The sequence below is a fragment of the Vulpes lagopus genome, chromosome 14 (genome assembly GCF_018345385.1).
Source record: "Vulpes lagopus strain Blue_001 chromosome 14, ASM1834538v1, whole genome shotgun sequence".
Classification (NCBI taxonomy): domain Eukaryota; kingdom Metazoa; phylum Chordata; class Mammalia; order Carnivora; family Canidae; genus Vulpes; species Vulpes lagopus.
In genome coordinates, this window is record NC_054837.1 from 29,997,844 (window position 1) to 30,023,501 (window position 25,658).

General features: G+C 39.7%; 1 protein-coding gene across 6 annotated transcripts in view; it reads left to right on the plus strand.

Moving 5' to 3' along the window:
* The window catches only part of CCDC62 (coiled-coil domain containing 62), a 39,667-nt gene that overhangs the window by 3,451 nt on the left and 10,558 nt on the right, over nucleotides 1-25,658 (plus strand). For 3 of the 6 annotated variants that reach the window (XM_041729144.1, XM_041729148.1, XM_041729146.1), the window contains 9 exons: nucleotides 1,803-1,969; nucleotides 4,525-4,626; nucleotides 4,939-5,110; nucleotides 8,080-8,181; nucleotides 13,971-14,059; nucleotides 14,397-14,512; nucleotides 16,335-17,063; nucleotides 19,050-19,206; nucleotides 22,921-23,046. In XM_041729144.1, coding sequence (XP_041585078.1) covers nucleotides 1,803-1,969; nucleotides 4,525-4,626; nucleotides 4,939-5,110; nucleotides 8,080-8,181; nucleotides 13,971-14,059; nucleotides 14,397-14,512; nucleotides 16,335-17,063; nucleotides 19,050-19,206; nucleotides 22,921-23,046 — 1,760 coding nt within the window. The remainder of the gene's footprint in view (nucleotides 1-1,802; nucleotides 1,970-4,524; nucleotides 4,627-4,938; nucleotides 5,111-8,079; nucleotides 8,182-13,970; nucleotides 14,060-14,396; nucleotides 14,513-16,334; nucleotides 17,064-19,049; nucleotides 19,207-22,920; nucleotides 23,047-25,658) is intronic. The other 3 variants (XM_041729145.1, XM_041729149.1, XM_041729147.1) reach the window with 3 other exon arrangements.

The following is a 25,658-nucleotide window of genomic DNA, read 5'->3' on the forward strand; positions in this document are numbered from 1 at the left end:
TAAAGATGCCATAGGACTAGCCATTTCTGTTGAACTGACTCAAAAGATTTTAAGTTTTTGGTATTGAACTTGATATTAAGTTTCTAAAACTGCTATCTTTTAAAATTATAGCAGTGTCAAAAATGGCTTGCAGAAATTTTCTTTGTACTGTTTTTTAATTGTTATCCCTTTAGTCCTGTCCTAAAGTCTGAATGTTTTAATGATACTATGTCAATAGCAGACTGTATTAGAAAACACTAGATTTGTGTGTTTTTTTTTTTTTTTTTAAGATTTTATTTATTCATTCACGAGAGACAGAGAGAGAGAGAGAGGCAGGCTCCATGCAGGGAGCCTGATGTGGGACCCGATCCCTGGTCTCCAGGATCATGCCTCGGGCCGAAGGCAGGCGCCAAACCGCTGAGCCACCCAGGGATCCCCAGATTTGTTTAATAGAAAGATAAATATATAGCATCTCCTTTATTTTCTGTGACACAAAGGACTCTGTAAACATGACAATCTAAATATGCATAATTTCCCATTTCTTTGATGATCATTTGGTTTGACTCTGACCGTACCCAGCCATACATATATACACGTGTTTGATTTGATTGCACATTAGATGTGATATACAGATATGTTAAATAATGAAGATGACATTACATATAGAACACAGTATCTGATTTTAAAATAAGGAACTTGAGGGGTGGCTCAGTTGGTTAAGCATCTGACTCAATCTCAGCTCAGGTCTTGATCTCAGGGTCATGAGTTCAAGCCCCATGTTGGGCTCCACACAATCTTAAAAAAATTTTCGTTCGTATTAGTAACTAGGGAAATGCAAATTAAAACCATAATAAGAAAAAAAACCATAACGTGATACCATTTGCACTTAGCAGACCAACAAAAATGATCAGGTATTGGTAAAGATACTATCAGGTAAATATAAAGGTGTCAGGTATTATGGAGCCAAGGGAAGACTCATTCAATGCTAGTGGGTAGCACTGAATTCAGTTGGTACAACTAGTTTGGAAAATCATTTGACAGTATCTAGTTAAAGATATATATATCTCATGACCCAGCATTTCCAATTCTGGGAATATACCCACAGTTCAAAGTACACATGAGTGACCTAGAGATCTTATATGTAGATCTGATACAGTTGGTCTGGGGCCTGAGTCTGCATTTCTAACAAATTCCCAGGTGATGTCAATGCTGCTGGCTCAAGGACTCCATTTGAGTAGCAAGGCGCTACAGAAACTTACAAAAATGTGCCAAGATACATATATAAAAGTATTCAGAGCAACATTGTTTATAATAGCTGCAAAGTGGAAACAAGCCTAGTGGCCACCAATGGTAATAAATACACTTTGGCATAATCACATAATGGGATATTATGTAGCAACAATAGTGCACAAATGCCAGTCACAACAATGTGGATAAATCTCAGGATCATCGTTTTAGGCGGGGGAGAAAAAGGGACAGAAGAACTCATAGAGTATAATCCTAGTTATATATGGTTCAAATCAAATTGTTTTTAGGGATGTGGTCTTAGTTGGTAACACTATAATTAAGCAGGCAAATGATTAAGATCAGGATGGTGGTTGGGAAGGTGGGAATTAGATTGTGCTTAGAAAGTAACAGCCATTGGGCTTCTAGGTTGCTGACGTCTGTTTCTTGACTAGAGTATAGTATTGTGGATTCCATAATACATTCTTAATTATGCTTTAAAAATTATTTCGCACACTTGCCTTTTAATCATGTTTAAAAATAATGCATTTTGAGCTTCAGATCTGATCAAAAGGTAATTATTGATGAAATTTTCTCAGGTGAACTACATAAAAGAACTGAAATAATCAAGTCACTCACAAAGAAGGTAAAAACCCTTGAATCTAATCAAATTGAATGCCAAGCGGCTCTTCAGAAGACTCAGCTACAGCTTCAGGAAATGGCTCAAAAAGCAACCCATTCCTCTCTCCTCTCTGAAGACCTTGAGGTTGGTTTTATTCTATGATAAGCTTCACTAGCCCAAATTCTGTTTGTGTTTCACGTATTGAAAAATTAGATTTAAATGTACCCGTTAAAATGCATGTATGTGTATGAAAGTCCATCCGTCCATCTACCACCATAGTTTTGTGTTCAGTGTATGGCTTTGGTTGGCTGCACAGTGCTGTGCTGTCTGGGAGATAAACTTCATTACCACCTTTATTGATTGTCAGCCATTCGGTCTAGGAGCATCTGTCACTTTATGAACAACGGGTCTTTTTAGAAAGCCTTTCTCACAGTCTGGGATGAGTAGCATCAAGTTTTGGTACCTTTGGGCAGCCCCAGTGGTGCAGCGATTTAGCGCCGCCTGCAGCCCGGGGTGTGATCTGGAAACCCGGGATCGAGTCCCATGTTGGGCTCCCTGCATGGAGCCTGCTTCTCCCTCTGTCTGTGTCTCTGCCTCTCTCTCTTTGTGTCTCTATGAATAAATAAATAAAATCTTAAAAAAAAAAAAAAGTTTTGGTAGCTTTACATTATGCTTTTTAACTGTGCCTTATCTGATCTAGATCAAATAGATGTACACAGTATCTACATCAAGTTAGTGGCATATTGGGAATAAAATCTGTAAGATTGATTTTCAGCTTTCAGTTCTAATTGGTCATCAGATTTTTTTTAAAGATAGATTTATTTATTTATTTATTTATTTATTTATTTATTTATTTATTTATTTATGATAGACATAGTGAGAGAGAGAGAGGCAGAGACACAGGAGGAGGGAGAAGCCAAGCTCCTTGCAGGGAGCCTGATGTGGGACTTGATCCCAGGACTCCAGGATCACGCCCTGAGCGAAAGGCTGCTCACCAACTGCTGAGCCACCCAGGCGTCCCCATCAGATATTTTTTGAACTCATATTTTATGAGAGGCACATAGAGCCATATTTTTGTTGTTATATCCTTTATATTATGCTTGTTTCATAATGATAATGCCTTTTTAGTTTTTTCAGATTATTATTGTAGATAGTTTATATCTATAAAATAAGTAAAAACTATATTGATATGTTGAATTTAAAAATGGAAATGTAGGGGGCGTTTGGCTGACTCAGTCAATAGAGCATGTGACTCTTGATCTCAAGGTCATGAGTTCAATCCCCACATTGGGCATACAGCTTACTTTAAAAAGGAAAAAATAATAATAAATTAAAAAAATAAAAAGGAAATGTAGGAGAGAGAATGAACAAGATCTCTGGCGTCTTGTCTTATAATGATACTAATCCCATCATGAGGGCCCCACTTATGACCTCTTTTACATCTAATTATCTCTCAAAGGAGCATCTCCTGTTAACACCATATTGGAGGGAGGTTAGGGCTTCAACATATGCGTTTGGGGGGGGGATGCAATTCAGAGAAGGAAGATTTTTTGTTTTTGTTAAATTTTATTTTTTTAGAGCAATTTTATGTTCACATCAAAATAGAGTGGAATGTACAGAAATCTCTCCTATACCCCCTGCCTCCACCACCAAACACAGTCTTCCCCAGCTATGGACAGTCTGCACCACAGTAGTACATTTGTTATAATCAATGAATCTAATTGACACATCATTGCTACCCAAAGTCCATAGTTTACATTAGGGTTCACTCCCGGTGTTATATATTCCGTGGGTTTTGACAAATGTGTAATGACATATATCCACCGTTGTGATATTACACACAATAATTTCATTGCCCTAAAAATCCTGTGCTCCATTCCTGTCTCTCTGAACCTCTGATAACCACTGACTTTTTTTTTTTTTTTAAGGGTTTTATTTATTCATAAGAGACACAGAGAGGCAGAGACACAGGCAGAGAGGGAGAAGCAGGCTCCCTGAAGGGGGGTGGGGTGGGACACAATGCTGGACTCTGATCCCGGGACTCTGGGACCATGCCCTGAGCCGAAGGCAGATGCTCAACCATTGAGCCACCCAGGCGTCCCAAGGAAAAAAAATTTTTAAAAATACATATATTTGCATAGAAGTTCACTAATGCTACTTTATTTCAGCAAAGGAAATCTTACTAATCCAGTTTTCATTTTCTTTTTTGCCAACCTAGAATTATACGTAGAAGAGATTAAGAAATAGACATTTGTAAGCATAATCATTATGATTCAGTAGGGCAGGCATACGAATTAAGTAATGCTGGAGAGGGATCCCTGGGTGGCGCAGCGGTTTGGCGCCTGCCTTTGGCCCAGGGCGCGATCCTGGAGACCCGGGATCGAATCCCATATCGGGCTCCCGGTGCATGGAGCCTGCTTTTCCCTCTGCCTATGTCTCTGCCTCTCTCTCTCTCTCTGTGACTATCATAAATAAATAAATAAATAAAATTAAAAAAAAAAAAAAAAAGTAATGCTGGAGGTAATGCAGAGAGAGAGAGATTTGTATTCTTTTTGATGACTGCTTCCTTGGTCCAGTTTGCTACTAAATAAAAGTTAAAGAGAAGACAAAACAGAAGAATGAACACAAATTATGGCTAATAATAGTAATGAAACCTTTTAAATGACTCAATTAGTATTTTATGTGTTGTTCCCTTGTAGGCTAGAAATGAAAATCTCAGCAACACATTAGTGGAACTTTCTGCTCAGGTAGGACAATTACAAGCTCGAGAACAGGCTCTCACTACGATGATAAAGCTAAAGGTAATTCAAAATAATAATACCTTCATTTGTCAGGGCACTGTGTACTTTATAAAGTACATTCATATACATTATCTTACTTAAAAGTCCCATTGCAAATCAGATGGTAGAGCTACCAATGTTGCTGTCTTTTAAAATTCTCATTTTAGGGGCTTCAGGCTGGCTTAGTGGAGCATGGGACTCTTGATCTTGGGGTTGTGGGTTTGAGCCCCACATTGAGTGTAAAGATTACTTAAAAATAAAAAAATCTTAAAGTTATACTGATTAGTTGAAACTTAAAAATCTTACAGAATAGTCTTTAAATTTGTTTTTGAGGACAAAGATATTATCGAGGCCGTCAATCACATTGCAGACTGCTCAGGAAAATTTAAATTATTAGAGCATGCCTTGCATGACGCAAAGATGGTGGAGACTTGTATTGTGAAAGAAAAGCAAGATTATAAGCAGAAATTGAAGACACTTAAAATTGAAGTTAATAAATTGAAAGGTAAGGAAGAGACATCATGCATTTCATCATGGGCACATACTTCTTCATTTGAGTTTACTTCATTATGTGATTGAGAGATCTGTTGCTGCACTTAGCTCCTACCATGAAATGTTCATTTTGTATAGAATTGTGCTGTGGTTTTCATGTTACAAGATAAATAACAGAGTTAGCAGAAACTGCAAAATGCATTTTATTTTTAATATAACCTGCCTTTGCTGTACCAGTTAGCTATTGTTAATTTATGCTTTATAACAACCAACAACATCTTGGTGGCATGCAACCATAAGCATCTGATAAGCTCAGGTATCAGCCCAACGAGGACTACCTTATCTCATTTGGGCCTGGCTGAGCCGCTCCTGTGGGGGTAGCTCCACTCCCGTGTCTCAATTCTTTTTTTTTTTTTTTTTTAAGATTTTATTTATTTATTCATGATAGAGAGAGAGAGAGGCAGAGACACAGGCAGAGGGAGAAGCAGGCTGCATGCTGGGAGCCCGACGCGGGACTCGATCCCGGGACTCCAGGACGGCGCCCTGGGCCAAAGGCAGGCACCAAACCGCCGAGCCACCCAGGGATCCCCCCGTGTCTCACTTCTTGCCAGTAGGCAAGCCTGGGCATTTTGGTGAAAGCAGAAACTTTTTATCTTTATTTTTTATTTTTTTTAAAAGATTTTATTTATTTATTCATGAGAGATACAGAGAGAGAAGCAGAACCTCCATGCAGGGAGCCCGATGTGGGACTCAGTCCAAGGACTCCAGGATCACGCCCTGGGCCGAAGGCAGGCACTAAACTGCTGAGCCACCCGGGCTGCCCCTTTATTTTTTTTTAAAGATTTTATTTTGGGCGGGGGGGAGAGCATGTGCTGGGGGAGGGGCAGAGGGGGAAGGAGAAGCAGACTCCCCTCTGAGCCGGGGAGCCTGACATGGGGCTCGATCTCAGGACCCTGGGATCATGACCTGAGCCCAAGGCAGACACTTGCCATCTGAGCCACCCAGGTACCCCTCAAGGCAGAAACTTAACAGAAGAAGCAGGGGCACCTGACTGGTTCAGTCAGGAGAGCATGCAACTCTTGATCTCAGGGCTGTGAGATCCTCTAATGTTGCGTGTGAAGCTTACTTAAATAGAAGAGAAGAAGCAGAAAATACACAAGGACCTGACACACCCTCCATTTACTAAAGCATCATGTGGCTGAACCCAAAGTCAAGCAGGGAAGAAATTCTGTCCCTCTGTGAGAGGAATGCAAGGAAGGATGAAGGATTGCAACCAACGACACAATCTGCCAGGGTGACTTTTTGGCGCATGTTTTATTTTTGAAAATTCCTTTTGCGTTCTCCTTTTCTATTTTCGTTCTCAGAGTAACTCCATGATTCATTTCCTTCTAAGTAATGTTATTTGAAGTTTTGTAATGAAAGGGAGGCTAGGTATACCAAATAGGACTAACCTATTTACTCCATTACCTACATGGAGGTGGTACCTACATGTGGATGTAGGTAATGGAGTAAAAGCTTACTTTTACAGGGGGCATGTCCTCTGGCCTTTCCTCCACCCTGGGGCAAAGCAAATGGTCATGGCGTTAGACACATAGACTCCCACTGTGGAACAAGCAACCTTAGCATGACAAAGCTGTGCTTTGGTGGAAGTTACTGTTACCTCTGTCTGTAGCGGGGTGCCTCATTGTTAGAAGGTAGAGAAAGGATAGTAAAGTACCCTTCAGACCAAGAAGGCACTTTGGGACTGACGAGTGAAGGGGGCCACTCCATGCCATTTACACAGAGTTTTATTCAGTGTAACTTACTGACAACCATGATCCTGGTGCTACATAGCTATAGCTACTCCACAAAGTCTGGACCTTAATCCACAGCTCTTATAGAGCAAGGGTGTTGTGGTAAGGTCAAGGGCATTGTGGTTATCTAAAGTGGGGCCATCTGTGCACTAGAAGGAAGATCAGAGTAAGCCTCCCTGAATCCCATTCAGGACACACATTAACCTGCAAGGGGCCTGGAACATACCGGCTTCCAAGGGAGGTCATTGCACACACTTGAACAAGATGGAGTCGGTATTTTCAGCACTCCTAACACCCTCAGCCATTGAGTTGCTGTTGAAATTGTGAGAGTTTATTGTGGTCAATTTAAGACTCAGCCTTCTAAAATCTTGTTCTTATGATGCCCTGATTTGTGGCAAATCTTATGCTTTGTCTACATTTGTAGCTTCAGCTAAAACATAACCACACTATTTATCCCTTGACAGCAGGGACAGACTCTGTCATCTCTTAAGGACAAGATATTGGACAGTGGACTAGACAATGAGGAGAATCAATTCAGTTTGGGTGGCCTGGGAAGTTGACTTTGAGGAGAACATTTGAGCAGAAGTTTGGATGGTGGGAAGAACTGGAGATCTGGGCCCCAAACCTTCCAGGCAGAGGGAACAGCAAATGCAAACTATGGTGGATTGTGAGGTTGGGATATGTTCAAGGAACATAACAAAAGAAGGCGGAGAGTGATAGGCCAAGCCTGGCTATGCAGGGCTTAGGGTAGTGATTTGGATTTCATCCTAAGCGTGGTAGGAGGGCTTTTAGGAGAGAAGTGACATGGGACATGAGCAGATTTTATACTTTTAAAAGATTGCCCTGGAGTGCCTAGCTAGCGTGTGACTTTTGATCTTGGGGTTGTGAATTTGAGCCCCACATTGAGTGTAGAGATTACTTAAAAAAAATTTTTTTTTTTGCTCTGTGGGCAATAGGTTATAACAGGAGTGGCATGGTTTGAGCAGAGACCAGTCAGGGAAAGGAAAGCCTGACAAGGTTATTGCCAGGGATGCGGTGAGGTGTAGATAGGAGACCTCTGTTGGCTGCAGCTCCAACAGGACTCACATTAATTGGAGAGGGTGCTGAGGGCATGAGATGTACTCACAGTGTATATTCTTCTAGGAAGTAGTATTTATTCAAGGACTTTTGTTTTCTTCTATTTGTGAAGAGGATCTAAATGAAAAGACAACAGAAAATAATGAACAACGAGAAGAGATCATTCGCCTCAAGCAAGAGAAAAGTTGCCTGCATGATGAATTGGTTTTTACTGGTAAAAATAATTAATTTAAGTGATTGAATAGTTCTGTGTTTACAGCCTAAAATTTCTGTGGTACAACTATGACAGATTAAAGGAATTATACCTCTCTCAATATAGTAGCTTTTTAAATACCCTTTGAGGGACGGGGATTCCCCAGGTGGGGAATATTAAAGTTGTTATCATGCCTCGCAGGTAATCCTGTTTCCTCTTCTATGAAATGGGGAGCTTCCTTCCCTCTCTTCTAGCTTGAGTGCGTGACTGTACTTCTCACTAAAAACATAACACATGTGCTTAATCCATTAAGAAAGGATCTTATGAATTGAAGAAGGAAGAATGTTTATACTTTGCAAATAGTAGGTAAAAATTAGGAAAGCAACAATTTTCCAGGTTTTGCAAATTCATCACCTATAATTATTACATTTGTGGGGTGCCTTGGTGGCTCAGTAGGTTAAACATCTGCCTTCCGCTCACGTCATGATCCCAGAGTCCTGGAATCGAGCCCCACGTTGGGATCCCTGCTCAGCAAGGAGCCTGCTTCTCTCCCTTCCCCTGCTTGTGTTATCTCTCTCTCTGAAATAAATCAAACCTTAAAAAAAAAATTACTACATTTGGAAAAATCACGAGTTTTGTTATATTGGCGTGACCCTGAAGTAATCATGTTAAGGATGAATTTTTCATGATTTTAAAATAGCAAATTCATCAATAGTTTGCCCCCTGCAGAGAAACATAAAAATTGCATTCCATCCCCCTAGCCACATTCTCCCACACTGTCCTCTACACACCCCACTAGTTTCTACTACTACAGACCTCTCCCTCTCATCTCCTGGTTGAGAATCACTGATGTATAAATCTTATCTCTGTCCCTGCCAGCCAAATTTTATGCAGGGCCTTGTAATTTGTATGAGGAAAATCATAGACTTGGAGGTGATGTTCCAAACAATTAATTAAGTTGACATTTTGGGGATCTATACATACCTTCAATGCCCTTCCTTCTAGGAGAATACATTTCTATAAAGGGCAAAATGCATTAACATTTTTTCACATAAAATGGAATTTTTAATTTTCACCTCATGTGATAAGGATGGGGGAAATGCAGTTTTCTACCATTAGAGGTCACTATTTCTGTTATTTCTGGGATTGCTGTCTCAAAGATATTTTTATTAATATCTATTAATAAAAATACATATGTAAATATATTCAAAGATATATGTGTATATTTGTAGCTTTACAGTTGATTTACCAACAGTCTTTTTTTTTTTTTGTAATATTTATTCATGAGGAGACAGAGAGAGGCAGAGACACAGGCAGAGGGAGAAGCAGATTCCCTGTGAGGAGCCCAATGTGGGACTCTATTCCAGGGCTCCGGGATCAGGCCGTGATTAGCCACCCAGGCTTAGCCACCCAGGCGTCCCCTAAACTGATATTTTTTAAAAAAGACTTTTTGTGGGCAGCCCGGGTGGCTCAGCGGTTTAGCGCCGCCTGGAGACGTAGGATCAAGTCCCACGTCGGGCTCCCTGCAGGGAGCCTGCTTCTCCCTCTGCCTGTGTCTCTGCCTCTCTCTCTGTGTCTCTCATAAATAAATAAATAAATAAATAAATAAATAAATAAATAAATAAATAAATAAAATCTAAAAAAAAGATTTTTTTATTTATTTGAGAGAGAAAGAGTTTGTGCGAGTTGGGGAGGGGCAAAGGAAGAGAATCTTTAAATAGACTCCTGTTGAGCTTGAAGTCCCATGCGGGGCTCAGTTCCACAACCCTGAGATCACAACACAAGCCAAAACCAAGAGTTGGACCCTTAACCACCTGAGCCACCCAGGCATCCCCTAAGCTGATTTCTTAAACAACTTTTCTCTTCATAACCACTGTATCAAAGTAATTTTTGTATGTTACAAAAAGTGAATTAAGCCTAAAATGATTTTTTTTAAGATTTTTATTCATGAGAGACAGAGAGAGAGAGGCAGAGACATAGGCAGAGGGAGAAGCAGGCTCTGTGCAGGAAGCCTGATGTGGGACTCAATTCCAGGACTTTAGGATCATGCCCTGAGCCGAAGGCAAACGCTTAACTGCTGAGACACCAGGCGTCCCTAAAAATGATTTTAAAAGGCTTACCAAAAAAACAAAAAACAAACAAAAATAAAAGGCTTAACATAATATGCTGTCAGGTGCTCTGGCTAAAAATGTACACATTTTATTTGAAACTGGAAGATGTCTTAAAAATACACTTTTTTGGGGATCCCTGGGTGGCTCAGCAGTTTGGTGCCTGCCTTTGGCCCAGGGCGTGATCCTGGAGTCCCGAGATCAAGTCCCGCGTCGGGCTTCCTGCATGAAGCCTGTTTCTCCTTCTGTCTGTGTCTCTCTGTCTCTCATGAATAAATAAATTAAATCTAAAAAAAAAAAAAAAAAAAGATGAACTTCTTCACATGGGCTTAGAGACATGCTTCATTTGTTTGTACATACCTGCTTATAAGAAGTTAGCAAATAAAGCGAGGATACCAGTTCACATTTCTGAGGTCCTGAAAGTCCTGTGAATGAGGCCCCGTGGGACGGAGTGATTGCCTCAGTTCTCCCAGGCTGGAAAAGATAATGCCTTGACCCAAATGTGGCGGCTGCAGACTTCCAGGCCCCTTCTCCCTGTCAGTCTTGTTTAGACTACTTGCTCAGGCAGCTGTCAGTAGAGTCCAATACCTCTTCTTTTCTTTTTCTTTTTCTTTTTTTAAGATTTTATTTATTCATGAGAGACACAGGCAGAGGGAGAAGCAGGCTCCATGCAGGGAGCCCGATGTGGGACTCGATCCCGGGTCTCCAGGATCACAACCGGGGCCGAACGTGGCGCTAAACCACAGAGCCACCCGGGCTGCCCTGCCTCTTTTTTTTTGTGACCACTTTGTGAAAATAGGTGGACCCACTCCACTTTGCTCTCTCAGCTAAACCTAGCCATGTAGCAAAGTATCTTATCCAGGGAAACATTTGTGTTTATTTATTTTATTTTTAAAAGGTTATATTTATTGATTCATGAGAGTCACAGAGAAAGAGAGGCAGAGACATAGGCAGAGGGAGAAGAAGGCTATACCCAGGGAGCCCAATGTGGGACTCGATCCTGGGACTCTGGGATCATGCCCTGAGCCAAAGGCAGATGCTCAACCACTGAGCCACCCAGGTGTCCTGAAACATTTATATTTAGAATGGAGTTGCTTCTTCTGCAATAGTAGATTATTCTGAAGTCAGAGATTAAAGCAAAACTTGAGGGGGTGCCTGGCTAGCTCTAGTCATATGGAGCATATGACTCTTGATCTTGGGATCATGAGTTTGAGCCCCACATTGGATGTAGAGATTACTTAAAAAGAAAATATTTTTTTAAAAGATTTTATTTATTTATTTATTCATAAGAGACACAGAGAGAGGCAGAGACATAGGCAGAGGGAGAAGCAGGCACCATGCAGGGAGCCCGATGTGGGACTTGATCCTGGGACTCTGGGATCACACTCTGAGCCAAAGGCAGATGCTCAACTGCTGAGCCACTCAGGCGTCCCAAAAATAAAATCTTTTAAAAATAAAATAAATTTTCCCTTGAACTCCAAATAAAGTAGTTGGCTTTTGTTTAGGGGCCATACTGTATCCAAAACAAGTATCCCTGAACACTAGGAATTAGACCCAGCATGTCACAGTGCTGTTTAATAGAGACCAGTAAGACTGAGACTAGGAGAGTCACAGATGCCCTGTGGGCGTTACTTCTAATGTCAAAGTAGCTGTGATTCCTTTTTTTTTTAGTTTGTGCTTATAATTGAATTTATGTAAACTAAATGCAGCTCTGCATAAATAATGCAAATCCATTACATATATATATTCTCTCATTATGGTATTGACTCATGTAATGCAAAGAAATAAATTCAGAATTGAATAGAAAAGATGTAGTAGTTTAAACCTGGCAACGTGGCTTTCACTGTGCTTCTCTTCATGTTTTCAATTTGGTACACGAGGATTACCTTTGAAAGTGAGGTGATGCTACAGAGCCCCACCCCATTGGGAGGGCTGAGCATGAACCATATTGGGGGGGTGCTGTGCCAGACCCCTGTCACTCTTCCCTCTGGTCCCCTGACTGCTGGCAGACACTGCAGAATGGCGGTCTAGTAGAGTTGCAGTCTATTGCAAAGCACATGCCTTTGTCCTTAATTGCTTTATGCGATGTCCACATGTAAAGTGATAATAAAAATTATTTTTAATCCATGAGAAAAAATGCCATGTAAAAAGAGTGTTTTATGAAAGAACCATGTATAAATTGTAAGTTTTTATTTAAGATTGCATCAGATTTACTTAAAATTGGTTCATGTAGACGGTCATTTTATACATTTAGTTTGAACTTGGTTTTTTTTTAAGATTTTATTTATTCATGAGAGAGACAGAGAGAGGCAGAGACACAGACAGAGGGAGAAGCAGGCTCCAGGCAGGGAGCCTGACGTGGGACTCGATCCCGGGTCTCCAGGATCACAACCTGGGCTGAAGGTGGCGCTAAACCTCTGAGCCACTTGGGCTGCCCCTAGTTTGAATTCTTACACAGATACTGATTTTTTTAAGTGAAGCATTTATTGTTGATTTCTTACTTTTGTGTGAATCACTTTATTTCACCTTAAGCATAATGTTAATGTTTTTTTTCTGGTATTAGTCCTGGTACAGCACTGTAGATTCTTTCCTTCCTGTGTGTTCTCATTTGCCAAGTCCTAAAACTTTCTAAAACATGACTTTGTCATACCCTAACTCTAGTTAGTGGAGTGTCCATGTTTCAGCAAAGTGTTGATGGTCTTTGTAAAAGAATGAAGATTTTTTTTTTGAATGAAAATTTTTAAAAATTATTTCTTTGCTCTCTTTTTTCACTAAGAAAAATTGAGTGTATAACTATGTGTATTCAGGAGAACTCGGAATCTTAATTACCTATAAGATAAAAAGTTTTCGGGCAGCCCCGGTGGCGCAGCGGTTTAGCACCGCCTGAAGCCCGGGGTGTGATCCTGGAGTCCCGGGATCGAGTCCCACGTCAGGCTTCCTGCATGGAGCCTGCTTCTCCCTCTGCCTGTGTCTCTGCCTCTCTCTCTCTCTCTCTCTCTGAATAAATAAATCTTAAAAAAAAAAAAAAAAAAAAAGAATTCATTAAAAAAAAAAAAAAGATAAAAAGTTTTCAAGAAATAGTGCTGGGCGAGTTTTTCTACTATGGAGGCACTTAACAGACTCAAATGTGTTTGGTCTGTGACAATGTATAGGAAGGGCCTAATTGTGAGATTGTATCAGATTGACTTCATATTAGTAAAAATCACGATTTTTTTTTATTGTCCCTTATAATGTTCATTTTTTTTCTGTTGATAGAGGTAATATGTTGTTTGGATTTTTACAATGAAAATGTGTTCATAAGTTACTCATGTAATGTGAAAAAATTAAAAATTAAAGTAATATGTACTTTATTACACCCTCATTAAAAAGGAAAATAATTGTCATTAATCCTCCCATCCAAAAAAGCTTCTTTAATACTTAGATGTATTTGCTCTCAGACTTTTTCTACTTGTGTATACAAACATACAGTTGATACAACTCTGAATCCTTTTTTGACTCAGCATTAATTATATCACAAATATTTTCAAGTTTGGTGAAAGATCTAGTCAGAATTACAGATTTAAAGTTCTCAGCCGTGCATTGTGCAAATTTTAAGTTCAGGAACAAGGGGAAAACATGGTACTGAAACATTAAATTTTTGGAAATGAAGAGTTTTGTGTTGATATGGCTGATGAAAATATTTTAATATTTGCTCTTAAATAGCAGAGAGAGAAAAAAGGAAAGATGAGTTACTTGATATTGCAAAGTCAAAGCAAGAACGTACAAATGCAGAACTGCATAATCTCAGACAGGTATGTCCCTAGTTATACTGCTCTTACTATTTGGGAAGCACTTATAAGCAAACATCAAATTAGGAAAAGTGTGTGTCTTTCAATTTTTGTTTATGGTGCTTTTGGAATCCTAACTACATTAAAGGTATATCATATTTAGCATTGCCGATAGGGTCTTGCTTATGATAATGAAAGGCTTAGAAATTAGTTATACTAAGAAATCTGAGTGCTCACATAGGAAAAATAAAAGCAAACATATTTAGCATATTTATCACTGTCTGATCTGTTTTAGCATTTCAATGTTGGCTCTATATAGTTTTGTTGTCACATCTTATTGATTTATCAATATCTACGGCAGATTTATGTAAAACAACAGAGTGATCTGCAGTTTCTTAATTTTAATGTGGAAAATTCTCAGGAATTAATACAGATCTATGACTCAAAGATGGAGGAATCAAAGGTTCTGGAGTCCAGGTAATCTTAGCAAGATGCTATTAGTGATCTTATGTTTTATTTTATCATCCAGTCTATTTATTAAGTACTTACTATGGGCCAGAATCTTCTATTATTCCCTATATGGTAGGGAATCAATATATATGAGCTAGTAATTGTCATTATAATCCCGGGAGACCCGATCTTAGAATTTTAGGCATGATCCTGATTTAGCCACTTGATAGAAGAAATTCATTAGTCTTATTTCTGTATCTGTTGTGTGTGTACAAGGCTTTGAGCTCAAGTAGAAATCACAGAGGTGAGTCATTTTCATGTGCACTCAGGAGTTTAGTGTTTAGCACTCACTGGGCTAGGAATGGGGAGAATAAAGATACATAGGACATGGTACTTGCCCAAGAGAAATAACACCACAAGGGTATAAATAACTGTAGTTGGGAGTTCAGCTAGCTGAGGGTGATCTCTGCTTTTACCTTGATTTTCCTGTTTTCCTTGTTAATAGAAGGAGACACATTTTCTTACCTATAAAAAACAGTGTGTGAATTAAATTGGTTTCTGTAAAGTTAAAATATAAATATATGAGGTGTGGTTTAATTTAACAGGCATATAACTATCCTACAGTTAAATTTAGTCTTCTTCTCCAAGCAGAAGTGTGACAGGAATTAGGGAAGTTCCCAAGCCACTAGGTGTGACCATGAAACCACAAAGGTTGGCTGCCCGTAGTTCCTTTGCCTGGTTGTTAGTAGTTGCAGGAGCCGCTGGAAGGAGCATCTGTTGCTACAGTGTGACTGCTGTGCTTGCTTTACTCTTCTCTCGAAGCCTTCTCCTGGGGTGGGGCGGGGGGGCATCACACTCATGTTTTATGTCCCGGCTGCAATCCCTGCTGGTATACACCACACTGGGCCAGAGTGCTCTTACAGGCAAAAGCCCTATCATACTGGCTTTTCCCTGCTTTGTACTTCTTGCCCCTGGGAGGCGCTTGGCTGGATGAGTGAACTCACTCTTTAAAGAGTCTAAAATGACTTGTGCCCTTCCAGAAGGTAAGGGGTGAGTTCTCTGAGGGGTCAGAACTCTCCAGAGGAGAATACCTGAATATATGTGACATGAAGACAGTTGATTAAAAGGTTTATCACGTTTGTGTATATTATTAATTTTAATTTTATGCACACCTGTCATCCTTACTTTAGATCAGCTTGAGGATATCGCCATATAAATAAATCCAGCAGATATCTGGGGTGGTCATGAATACAGTATGGTAGATGCATTTGGCACTTTATCTCTGACCCTTGAATCTCTGTCCCCTTTAAGTGCTGGGTTTACCTCTGTTTACTATGAAACAGTAACAGTAACGGTGGAATTAGAGAGGGAAATAACAATCCACAAGTATTTACAGAACACTTAATGTCTGTGAAAGGCTATCCTATGGTTCTGGGAGAATTAAAAATGCCTCTACGTATTAAGAAACTTAACGAGTCTATTGAAAATACAGGATATGTGCATGAAAGTTAGTGAACAGTATAGTTATAATGGAAGTTTGCTGTGTGATTAAGTAGATAACGCACATAGTAAAACAAGGAGTGCAGTATAGGCAATAAGCACGGAGGAAGTTGAGGGGAAGGGGAAAGCGAGTGTGTGTGGGCTTGCTGGTCAGAGAGAGACTTCCCTGAAGTCAGGCTGAAATCTGGCTCTGAAAAAAAGAATACATATTCTCCCTTACGTTTTCATCTCAGACAAATGGATATTGATAGGTAGGATTTAGCTCAACAAATGAGGTTTGGATGAAATATTTAGAATGACAGTATCAAGTGTATCTTATAACTTCTGGTTTTTTGTGCTGCCACCATAGCAGAGACATGTGTTTGTCAGACCTTGAGAATCACCGCCCAAAAGTCGATATTAAGAGGGAGAAAAATCAGAAGTCATTGATGAAACATCCAAAATTTGAGACCATGTTAGTTCAGCAAAATCAGCCAGACAGGGGCTCTTGTGAGGTGTGCAAAGAGAAGAAACAACAGGGTAATACCTCATTTGGGGAAAAAAATGTAATTGCTATCTCATCTGTATTTACAAAAGACTTACTGGAGAAGCAAAAGTCTTGGTCTCTGGGAGGAAAAATGCCAGTCGAACCTGAAAACAAAAGAACATTGTGCAAGATCCATGCAAAGTCACCAAAAGGTAATGGGATCGGGATTCAGAATGAAGAGAAACAACTCTCCGAAACATCAACATCATTATCTGATGAGAAACAGTGGCATGATGTCAATGTGTACCTGGGCCTGGCCAACTGTTCTGGTTCAAAACAACCAGAAAGGCTGGATGTTGAATATCAAGATGACATAGAAAGATCTGGAGTCTCCTGTTGCCATAAAAATGAAACCTGTCTGGGAGAGAGTGACATGTATGAATCGAAGTGCTGCCACCCAAGTAACTTCATCATTGAAGCTCCGGGCCACATGTCTGACATGGAGTGGATGAGCATTTTCAAGCCTTCTAAAGTACAAAGAATTGTTCGCCACAAATCTGTGTGTACTTGTTCAGAAAGTGCCAGTGGAAGGAAATACAACTCCTCCACGAGGTTAGTAATGATTCGCATTGGTCAAAACCCAGGGAGTCCACACGCTATGATGGGAAGTAGAAAGGGCTCCAGTAGCTACTGTGTAGGTACTGCTCAACGGAAAGCACTGTTTGTAAACAGAAGTCGTGTTTGAGACAGACTGGTTCCTCTCTTTATCAGCTTCATTGGCATGTAGACTGTTGAGTTTTTGATTGTATAGAGACTGTATTAGAGTCCAGTGAAAAGTTTGTACCTCAGACAGCTTCTGAGGCAAAGGTTTTGTTTGAAAACAAGGCTAGTTGTCATGAGTTGGGCAAATATGTTTTTCTTTTTTTTTAAACTAACAGTGGGGTCACTTTACAGAGTAGAATGTTGCTCTGGGGCATTCCTCAACTCTGGATCCAATGTGAATTGATAAGCTGTCTGTGCAGAGATCACATTCCCTAGACCCCAGATAAGAATTTTGCCAGCCACCTCCCCACCGTATCCCCTACCCCATTGGCATATTTACATATCCAGCTGCTTCTGCCTTTGTGTTAACTTTATAATTCCCAGACTTTTTTTTTTCAATCATGCAAGAAAAAGACTATTTGTATGTAACAAGCTGGTGGAAGCTAATAGTTTTTTTAAGAGAAGAAAATGGATTAGTTATTAGCATATACTGCATTAGTCAGGCTCATCTTGTTAGAATTGCCAAATCGTGGTTGAGGGGTGCTATAATAATGTCTGCTATTTTTAAATAAAACCAGGCTCTTCAATTGTAAATTACAGAAAGGACAAAGTTGCTATATTGAGAACCTTGTTTTAATCATCACACTGACTTTCATAGGACTTTGTGATTAAAATTTCTTTCTGGGGACGCCTGGGTGGCTCCATGGTTGAGTGTCTGCCTTTGGCTCAGGGCATGATCCCAGATTCCCAGGATAAAGTCCCACATCAGGCTCCTAGCATGGAGCCTGCTCCTCCTCCCTCTGCCTGTGTCTCTGCCTCTCTGTGTCTTTCATGAATGAATAAATAAAATCTTTTAAAAAAATAAAATTTCTTTATGGTATTTTCATTATTTGGATTTTTCTTTGGCCCTTTGAGAAGCCTGAGTCATTTAAAAATCATATGAAAAAATTCAAATCAAATTTGGAGTTTTGTTTCAAGACCCTTTTGACCTCACCAGCTTGAAATAATCGAAACGACCAGTGCCTGCCAGCAGAGGCACATGCCGAGACATCACATGACAAATACGTGATTAAATAGAAAAGATAATTATGTTTTCCTATATTTCCTTAGATTATAAGAACTGAATGTGTACCTGTTCTATTATCAAACTAAAATGCTCACACTTGTACCACCCTTCCATTTGATAAATAAGGGTTTAGCTGTAGAGGGAGAAGCCATGGCAGCCTTCAAATATAGGGAACATGGGAGGAAGAGGCTCCAGTGCCTCTGGTCTGTTCCAGAACAGCTTTTGTGATTCTCTCCACTTTGAGCCCACACTTTAATAATTTACCCAGAAGCTTGGCTATATGTGTCTGTTCTCTGATACTGAGGATCTATAGAAGAATTAACAGCCACACAGTGCTGTTCTACTTTCACAAAAGGCCTTTTAAAAACCATTAGCAAAAACCAGCTTCACAAAACAAAAACTCAAAAATTTTCACAAGTTTAACCTGTGTCCTCCCTTTTGGATGATCCTGTCTCTTGAACCTTCTTTTTTGTTTTCTTGTTTTTGGAAGGGGGAGGGAAATTCTCTATTCTGTTGTTAACCCTTTAACTGATAATTCTGATTTAATACTGCAAAGGGTATGCATCAATTTATAATATTCTACTCAAGTATTCTACTCAAATCTATAATGTTCTACTCAAACTGGAGCTTCTTCATTAAAAAGAAAAACAGCTTTTTTTTTTTTTTTTTTTTTTTGTCCTGTTGAGATACTTTTAAGTATAAGAATGTTGGTGATATATGTTTGATACCCTTTTAAGATGTCTGTTTCGGTTTCGTTTTATTATTTATAGTGAGCTAATTGCCATCCAGCATTCCCACTGTTTGGGTTCTTCAAAATCTGTCACAAGAGAGGATGAGAAATTAATAGAGACAGAGCCCTCTTCTGATGCAAAGAACTCATCTAAGATTTTGTTATTCAACAAAGAGACACCATTGTCCAGTGAAAAGGTTTGTATTTTGCTTATAAATACCCAGCTTGGGACACTGGGTGGCTCAGGGGTTGAGCATCTGCCTTCGGCTTAGGGTGTGGTTCTGGAATCCAGATCGGGTTCCCTGCGGGGAGCCTGACTCTCCCTCTGCCTGTGTCTCTGCCTTTCTCTCTCTCTGTGTGTCTCTCATGAATAAATACATCTTTAAAAAGAAAAAAAAGAAAGAAATACCCAGCTTGTCTACAGCCATAACCACCCTGAACGTGCCCGATCTCGCCTGATCTCGGAAGCTAAGCAGGGTTGGGCCTGGTTAGTACTTGGATGGGAGAAATACCCAGCTTATTCAAGCAAGACTTCTCCCCAACATACTTTTAATTCTTCTGTAACTGCTTTTAGTGTGCTTAATTTTGGTCATTCTTCAGTTGGTTTTTTGTTTTTGTTTTTTTAATTACGGTATTTTGATGATACCATTTAACCAAAGTCAGAGTTTCCTTCTGTTTCTTTTTTTTTTTTTTTTTTAAGATTTTATTTATTTATTCATGAGAGACAGAGAGAGAGAGAGGCAGAGACACAGGCAGAGGGAGAAGCAGGCTCCATGCAGGGAGCCCATCCCGGGTCTCCAGGATCACCCCTTGGGCTGAAGGCGGTGCTAAACTGCTGAAGGCGGTGCTAAACTGCTGAGGCACCGGGCTGCCGTCCTGTTTCCTTAAAATATTATCCTATGGATTGACTCTAGGCAAAATGTCCCTCAGTCTTCTAGGTGATTTGTAGATATATATTTTTATTTATTTTATTTTTATTTTATTTTATTTTATTTTAACACATTTTAAACATAAAAAATGAAGGCTATAACAAGCAAAGTTCACCTACATTCAAATCTAACATGTTTATATTTTGCCATATTTGCTTTATTTTTCTTGTTTAAGAAATGTTACAGAGAAAAAAAAAAAAGAAAGAAATGTTACAGAGAAAGTGGTAGTCCCAAGCACTGTTCTCCCCACCGTCTCCAACTAATCATTATTCTGATGTTGCATTCATGCTTGTTCTTATACTTTTAGTATATAAAAAGCATATATTTAAGCACTACATAGTGTTGTTTTGTGCCTAAAATGTACATAAATGGGGGCGCCTGGGTGGCTCAATTGGTTAAGCATCCCACTCTTGATTTCAGCGCAGGGTGACCTCAGGGTCATGGGATGGAGCTCTGCACTCAGTGGGGAGACTGCTTGAGATTCTTTCCTTCTTCCCCTTGCCCTGCTCTCACACACAGAAATGCATGCTCTCAAATAAATAAATCTTAAATAAAATATACATAGGTGGTCAAATTACTATCTCTGTCCTTTTACAATATGATTTTTTCCAACTCTGAATATTTTGTGACATTTGATACTTGAAGACTTAGTCCCTTCATTTTGATTGTTGATGTGTAGTCCATTGATTGAATAAACCAGTTTGCTCACTCCCCTCCTATGGTCAGTGGGGTTGTTAGTACATTGTTACTATCATGAATGAGCCAGTCAGTGTGTTCACCATAAACAGGATCTTCATTGCAGCTCTTTCACAGAGGAAATAAGTTCAGATGAACTTACTTTGGGTGTTCTTTGGGGGAAGACAATGGGGTTTGAAACAGTTCCGAGTTCAAATCCTTGTCTTGCTTTGTCTTTGCTCAATGACATTTACTTTCTTTGAGCCTTGATTTCTTATGTGCAAATATACAATAATAACATTACAGTTGCGTGGTCTAAATGTGATACTGCTGGGCCTGGCCTCTAATGGGTACCTGATGAGTGTTATTCTCTTTGTTAAAAAATTGACTGTACCAAGTGCTGACTCGAATCTGGAGCAACAGAGACTTTTCATTCACTGGTGGTGGAAAAATTCACTTGGGAAAACTCTTTGGTAGTTTCTTAAAGAGTCATATATACACCTACCATATCCCAACTATTCTACTCCTAGAGAAATGGAGACGTGTCATACAGAAACTTGCACGTGTGGGATCCCTGGGTGGCGCAGTGGTTTGGCGCTTGCCTTTGGCCCGGGGCGCGATCCTGGAGACCCGGGATCGGATCCCGCGTCGGGCTCCCGGTGCATGGAGCCTGCTTCTCCCTCTGCCTGTGTCTCTGCCTCTCTCTCTCTGACTATCATAAATAAATAAAAATTAAAAAAAAAAAAGAAAAGAAACTTGCACGTGAATATTTAAACAGATTTATTTGTATTAGCTAGAAAACTGGAAACAATCCAAATACACATCAATTGGTAGACAAACTGTGGTGTATCCATGCAATGGAGTACTCCTCAGGAATAAAAAAGGAATACATCACTTATGAATACCTAACATGGGTAAATCTCAAGATAATGATGCTGAATGAAAGATGCCAGATAGACAAAATTTTGAACATGTTTATATAAAACTCTAGAAAATGCAAACTAGCCTCTAGTGACAAAACAGATGAGTATTGCCTGGGAATGGGAGGAGAAACTCGTGGGCAGAGATTCCAAAGGAGCATAGGTTTGATGAATAGGATCCCTATTCATTGTGGGTATCATTTCAGGTATTAGTTACCCTTTTTCAATGTTTGTACCTATTTTTCTGAGGCAAAATATGGCATTGCATGCTTACATTGTCATATATACATATATATTTAGTGTGTGTCTGTGCATGTGCACACAGATATCTTCTAGGTCAGTAGGGATCATCTTTGTTCCTGGAAAATCAGAATTAACTTTTTTTTTTAAGCAGGCTCCACTACCAGTGTGGAGTCCAATGTGGAGCTTGAACTCACAACCCTGAGATCAAAACCTGAGTGGAGATCAAAAGTCAGATGTTTAACTGCCTGAGCCATCCAGGTGCCCCTAGAATTAATTTTCCTTAATGAAAAAATTAGTCTAGATACTTTTTAAAGATGTTCTTTATTTATTTGACAGAGAGCGCAAGGGGGAGGGGGAGAGGGAGAAGCAGTCTCCCTACTGAACAAGGAGCCCGATGCAAGACTCGATCCCGGGACGCTGGGATCATGACCTGAGCCGAAGGCAGACACCCAGACGACCTTTTTTTTTTTTTTTTTTTTTTTTTTTTTTTAAGATTTTATCTTTAATCTCCAAATCCAGTATGGGGCTCATTCACAACCCCAAGATCAAGAGTCACATGCTCTACCTACTGAGGCAGCCAGGCACCCTAGCTTACCTATCATGTGATTTTTATCACATGAATGTTAATTAGTTGTAAGTTATGTTGAAGTCAAATTATTTAGCCAAATAGGTCCTTTTTTTTTTTTTTTTTTTAAGATTTATTTATTAGAGCACAAGTGGGAGGGACATAAAAAAAGGAGAAAGTATCTGAAGCAGGCTCCATGTTGAGTGCAGAGCCTGATCTGGGGCATGATCCTGGAGTCCTGGGATCGAATCCCGGGCTCCCTGCATGAAGCCTGCTTCTCATTGTGCCTATGTCCCTGCCTCTCTCTCTCTGTCTCTCATGAATAAGTAAATAAAATCTTAAAACAAAAACAAGAGTTGGATGCTCAACCAATTGAGCCACCCAGGTGCCCCTTGCTAAATAGGGTCTAAGAAATAAATGGAATTTGGTTATTCTAGTTTTTAATGTCCTGCTTTGATATGTAAATACCTAAAGTCAGAGAAATATTAATGGGTTGTTGTGTTTATAACATTGTACTTGTAACTCTAAACATTTAAAAATGCTTCCTGATCTCTTGCTTACATTGTGCTGTCTTCCCAGGATGACTTTTCGCCCACAAGCAAGCTTCAGCGTTTGCTGGCAGAGTCTCGCCAGATGGTGACAGACCTGGAGCTGAGTACTCTGCTCCCCATCAGTTCTGAGAGTCTCAGGAGCAGTGCCAGAAATGTATGTGGTTACTTTTCTTTTGACCCTATCTGTGTATCTGAATATTCCACTGAGTACTCATTTACAAGTATCACTGGTTGACCATCCCTTTCTATTAGAAGGAAAGATCCTTTATGTCTCTGAGGCAGAGAGGTAGCACACTGGTTTTTAAAGATGAGGGGAAAAGCACACTCAAATGTCACTGTACCCAGACTTCCTCTTTCTAATTGCCTGGGCATATGAATATAAATTCTTGGGGATATAAAAAATATACATTTTACTATAGAAAATTTTAAATACAGAGGTAGAATATTACAATTACAGACTTTCAGCTTTCTGCTGTTTTTATCTTGCCCCTATCCATACTTGTTTTCTTATTAGCATTTTATTTTTAAAACAATTTTTTAAAGATTTTATTTATTCATGAGAGACACAGGGAGAGAAGCAGAGACATAGACAGAGGTAAAAGCAGGCTCCTCGCAGGGAGCCTGATGTGGGACTCAATCCCAGGGCCCAGGATCACTCCCTGAGCTGAAGGCAGATGCTCAACCCCTGAGCACCCAGGCATCCAGGGATGTATCCTTTAATGGGGCACCTAGGTGGCTCATTGGATTAAGCGTCTACCTTCGGATCAGGTCATGATTTCAGGGTCCTGGGATCAAGCCCTATGTCAGGCTCCCTCCTCAGCAGGGAATCTGCTTGTTCCTCTCCCTCTCTCCCCATTCCCCACTCATGTGCATGCACGCACACACGCTCTCTCTCTCTCAAATACGTAAATAAAATCTTAAAATTAAAAAAAAATAAATTCTCTCTTTTTTTTTTTTTTTTTTTTTTTTTTTATTTATGATAGTCACAGAGAGAGAGAGAGAGAGGCAGAGACACAGGCGGAGGGAGAAGCAGGCTCCATGCACCGGGAGCCTGATGTGGGATTCGATCCCGGGTCTCCAGGATCGCGCCCTGGGCCAAAGGCAGGCGCCAAACCGCTGCGCCACCCAGGGATCCCAATAAATTCTCTCTTAAGGGATACCCGGCTGGCTCAGTTGGAAGAACATGTAACTCTTGATCTTAAGGTCATGAGTTTGAGCCCCATGTTGGGTATAGAGATTAGTAAAAAAAATATACACTTGAAAAAAAAATAATAAAGTTTATTACTGACCAGTCCTTCCCCATCTTCCTTCTTACTTCCTCTTCTTTCTTCTTCTTCATTTTTAATGTCATTTATTTGTGGAAGAAACATTGGGTCATGTGTCCTATAGAATTTCCCACATTCTGGATCTTGCTACATGTCTTCACTGTTAATTTAACACATTCCTCTACCATCCATGATTCCTAGGAACTGGTATTTAGATCTAGTGCCTTGATGAGACTTGGGATCATTTGGGGGTTTTGTTTGCTTTGGCATCACTACTTCACTGGTGATGCTTTCTGCTGCCTATTCCATCATATTAGGAGGACCCTAACATCTGGTTGTGCCATTTGTGGAAGTAAAGCTTGATCAGAAATTCAAGAGTTTGTCAGCCTGAGCTCTTATATTGTAAAGTTCACTTAATGATTTTAATGTTCTTTGATTATTATTACTTAGATCTGATATTTCATTAGGAATTGCAGAATAGTCGTTTTAAATCTATCATTTCTTCAGGGAGTGTTCTCATTGTTAATTTTAATTGCTTTTTCTGAGCACAGTAACATTTCAATAGCACTAATATAAGTTGCTTTGTGGATTTTATAGCCTTAACATAAATAGTGAAAACAATATTGAACTTGAAATCAGGATACTTGGGCTCCATTTTCCCAATCTGCAGAGTAAGAGCTTAGAGCTGATGCTTTATATTTAAGAGTTCAGGTGCATTGCTTGGGCATGCTATGTGCATAAAGATATTTGAAAGCCATCAAACTAAACTCTTTTGTATCCCTGACTAAAGAACTAAATTAAAAAAGATCTATAAGAACTCTGAAATACTTCTTTTAAAATCAACTTTGCCTGTAGACTTTAATGCCTATGTACTTATTCTTTAATGAAAAGTAGTACAGGGATGCCTGGGTGGCTCAGCGGTTGAGCGCCTGCCTTCGGCCCAGGGCCTGATCCTGGAGACCTGGGGTTGGATCCCACATCGGGCTCCCTGAATGGAGCCTGCTTCTCCCTCTGCCTGTGTCTCTGCCTCTCTCTGTGTCTCTCATGAATAAATAAATAAAATCTTAAAAAAGAAGAAAACTAGTACAGATCACTAGTTCAGTAAGTTTAAATAAATGTATATACACTCGTGTAACCAATACCCCAGTCAAGATACAGAATATTTCCATCACCTCAGAAAATTCCTTCATGTTCTTTGGAGTGAACCCCCGCCCCACCTTACACCCACCCCAGAGAACTACCGATCTGATTTTTATCATGAGAGAATAGTTTTGCCTATTCTAGAACTTAATATAAATGCAGTCATATAGTATGTACACTTTGTCTAGCTTCTTTCAATAGAATTGAGATTCATCCATGACAATGTATGTGTTGGTACTTCACTTCTTTTCATTGCTGATTAGTATTCGGTCGTATGAGTAGACCAGTTTATCTTTTTACCTGTTGATGGGGCATTTGGGTTGTTTCCAGTTTGGGCTTATTATGAATATAGCTGCTATGA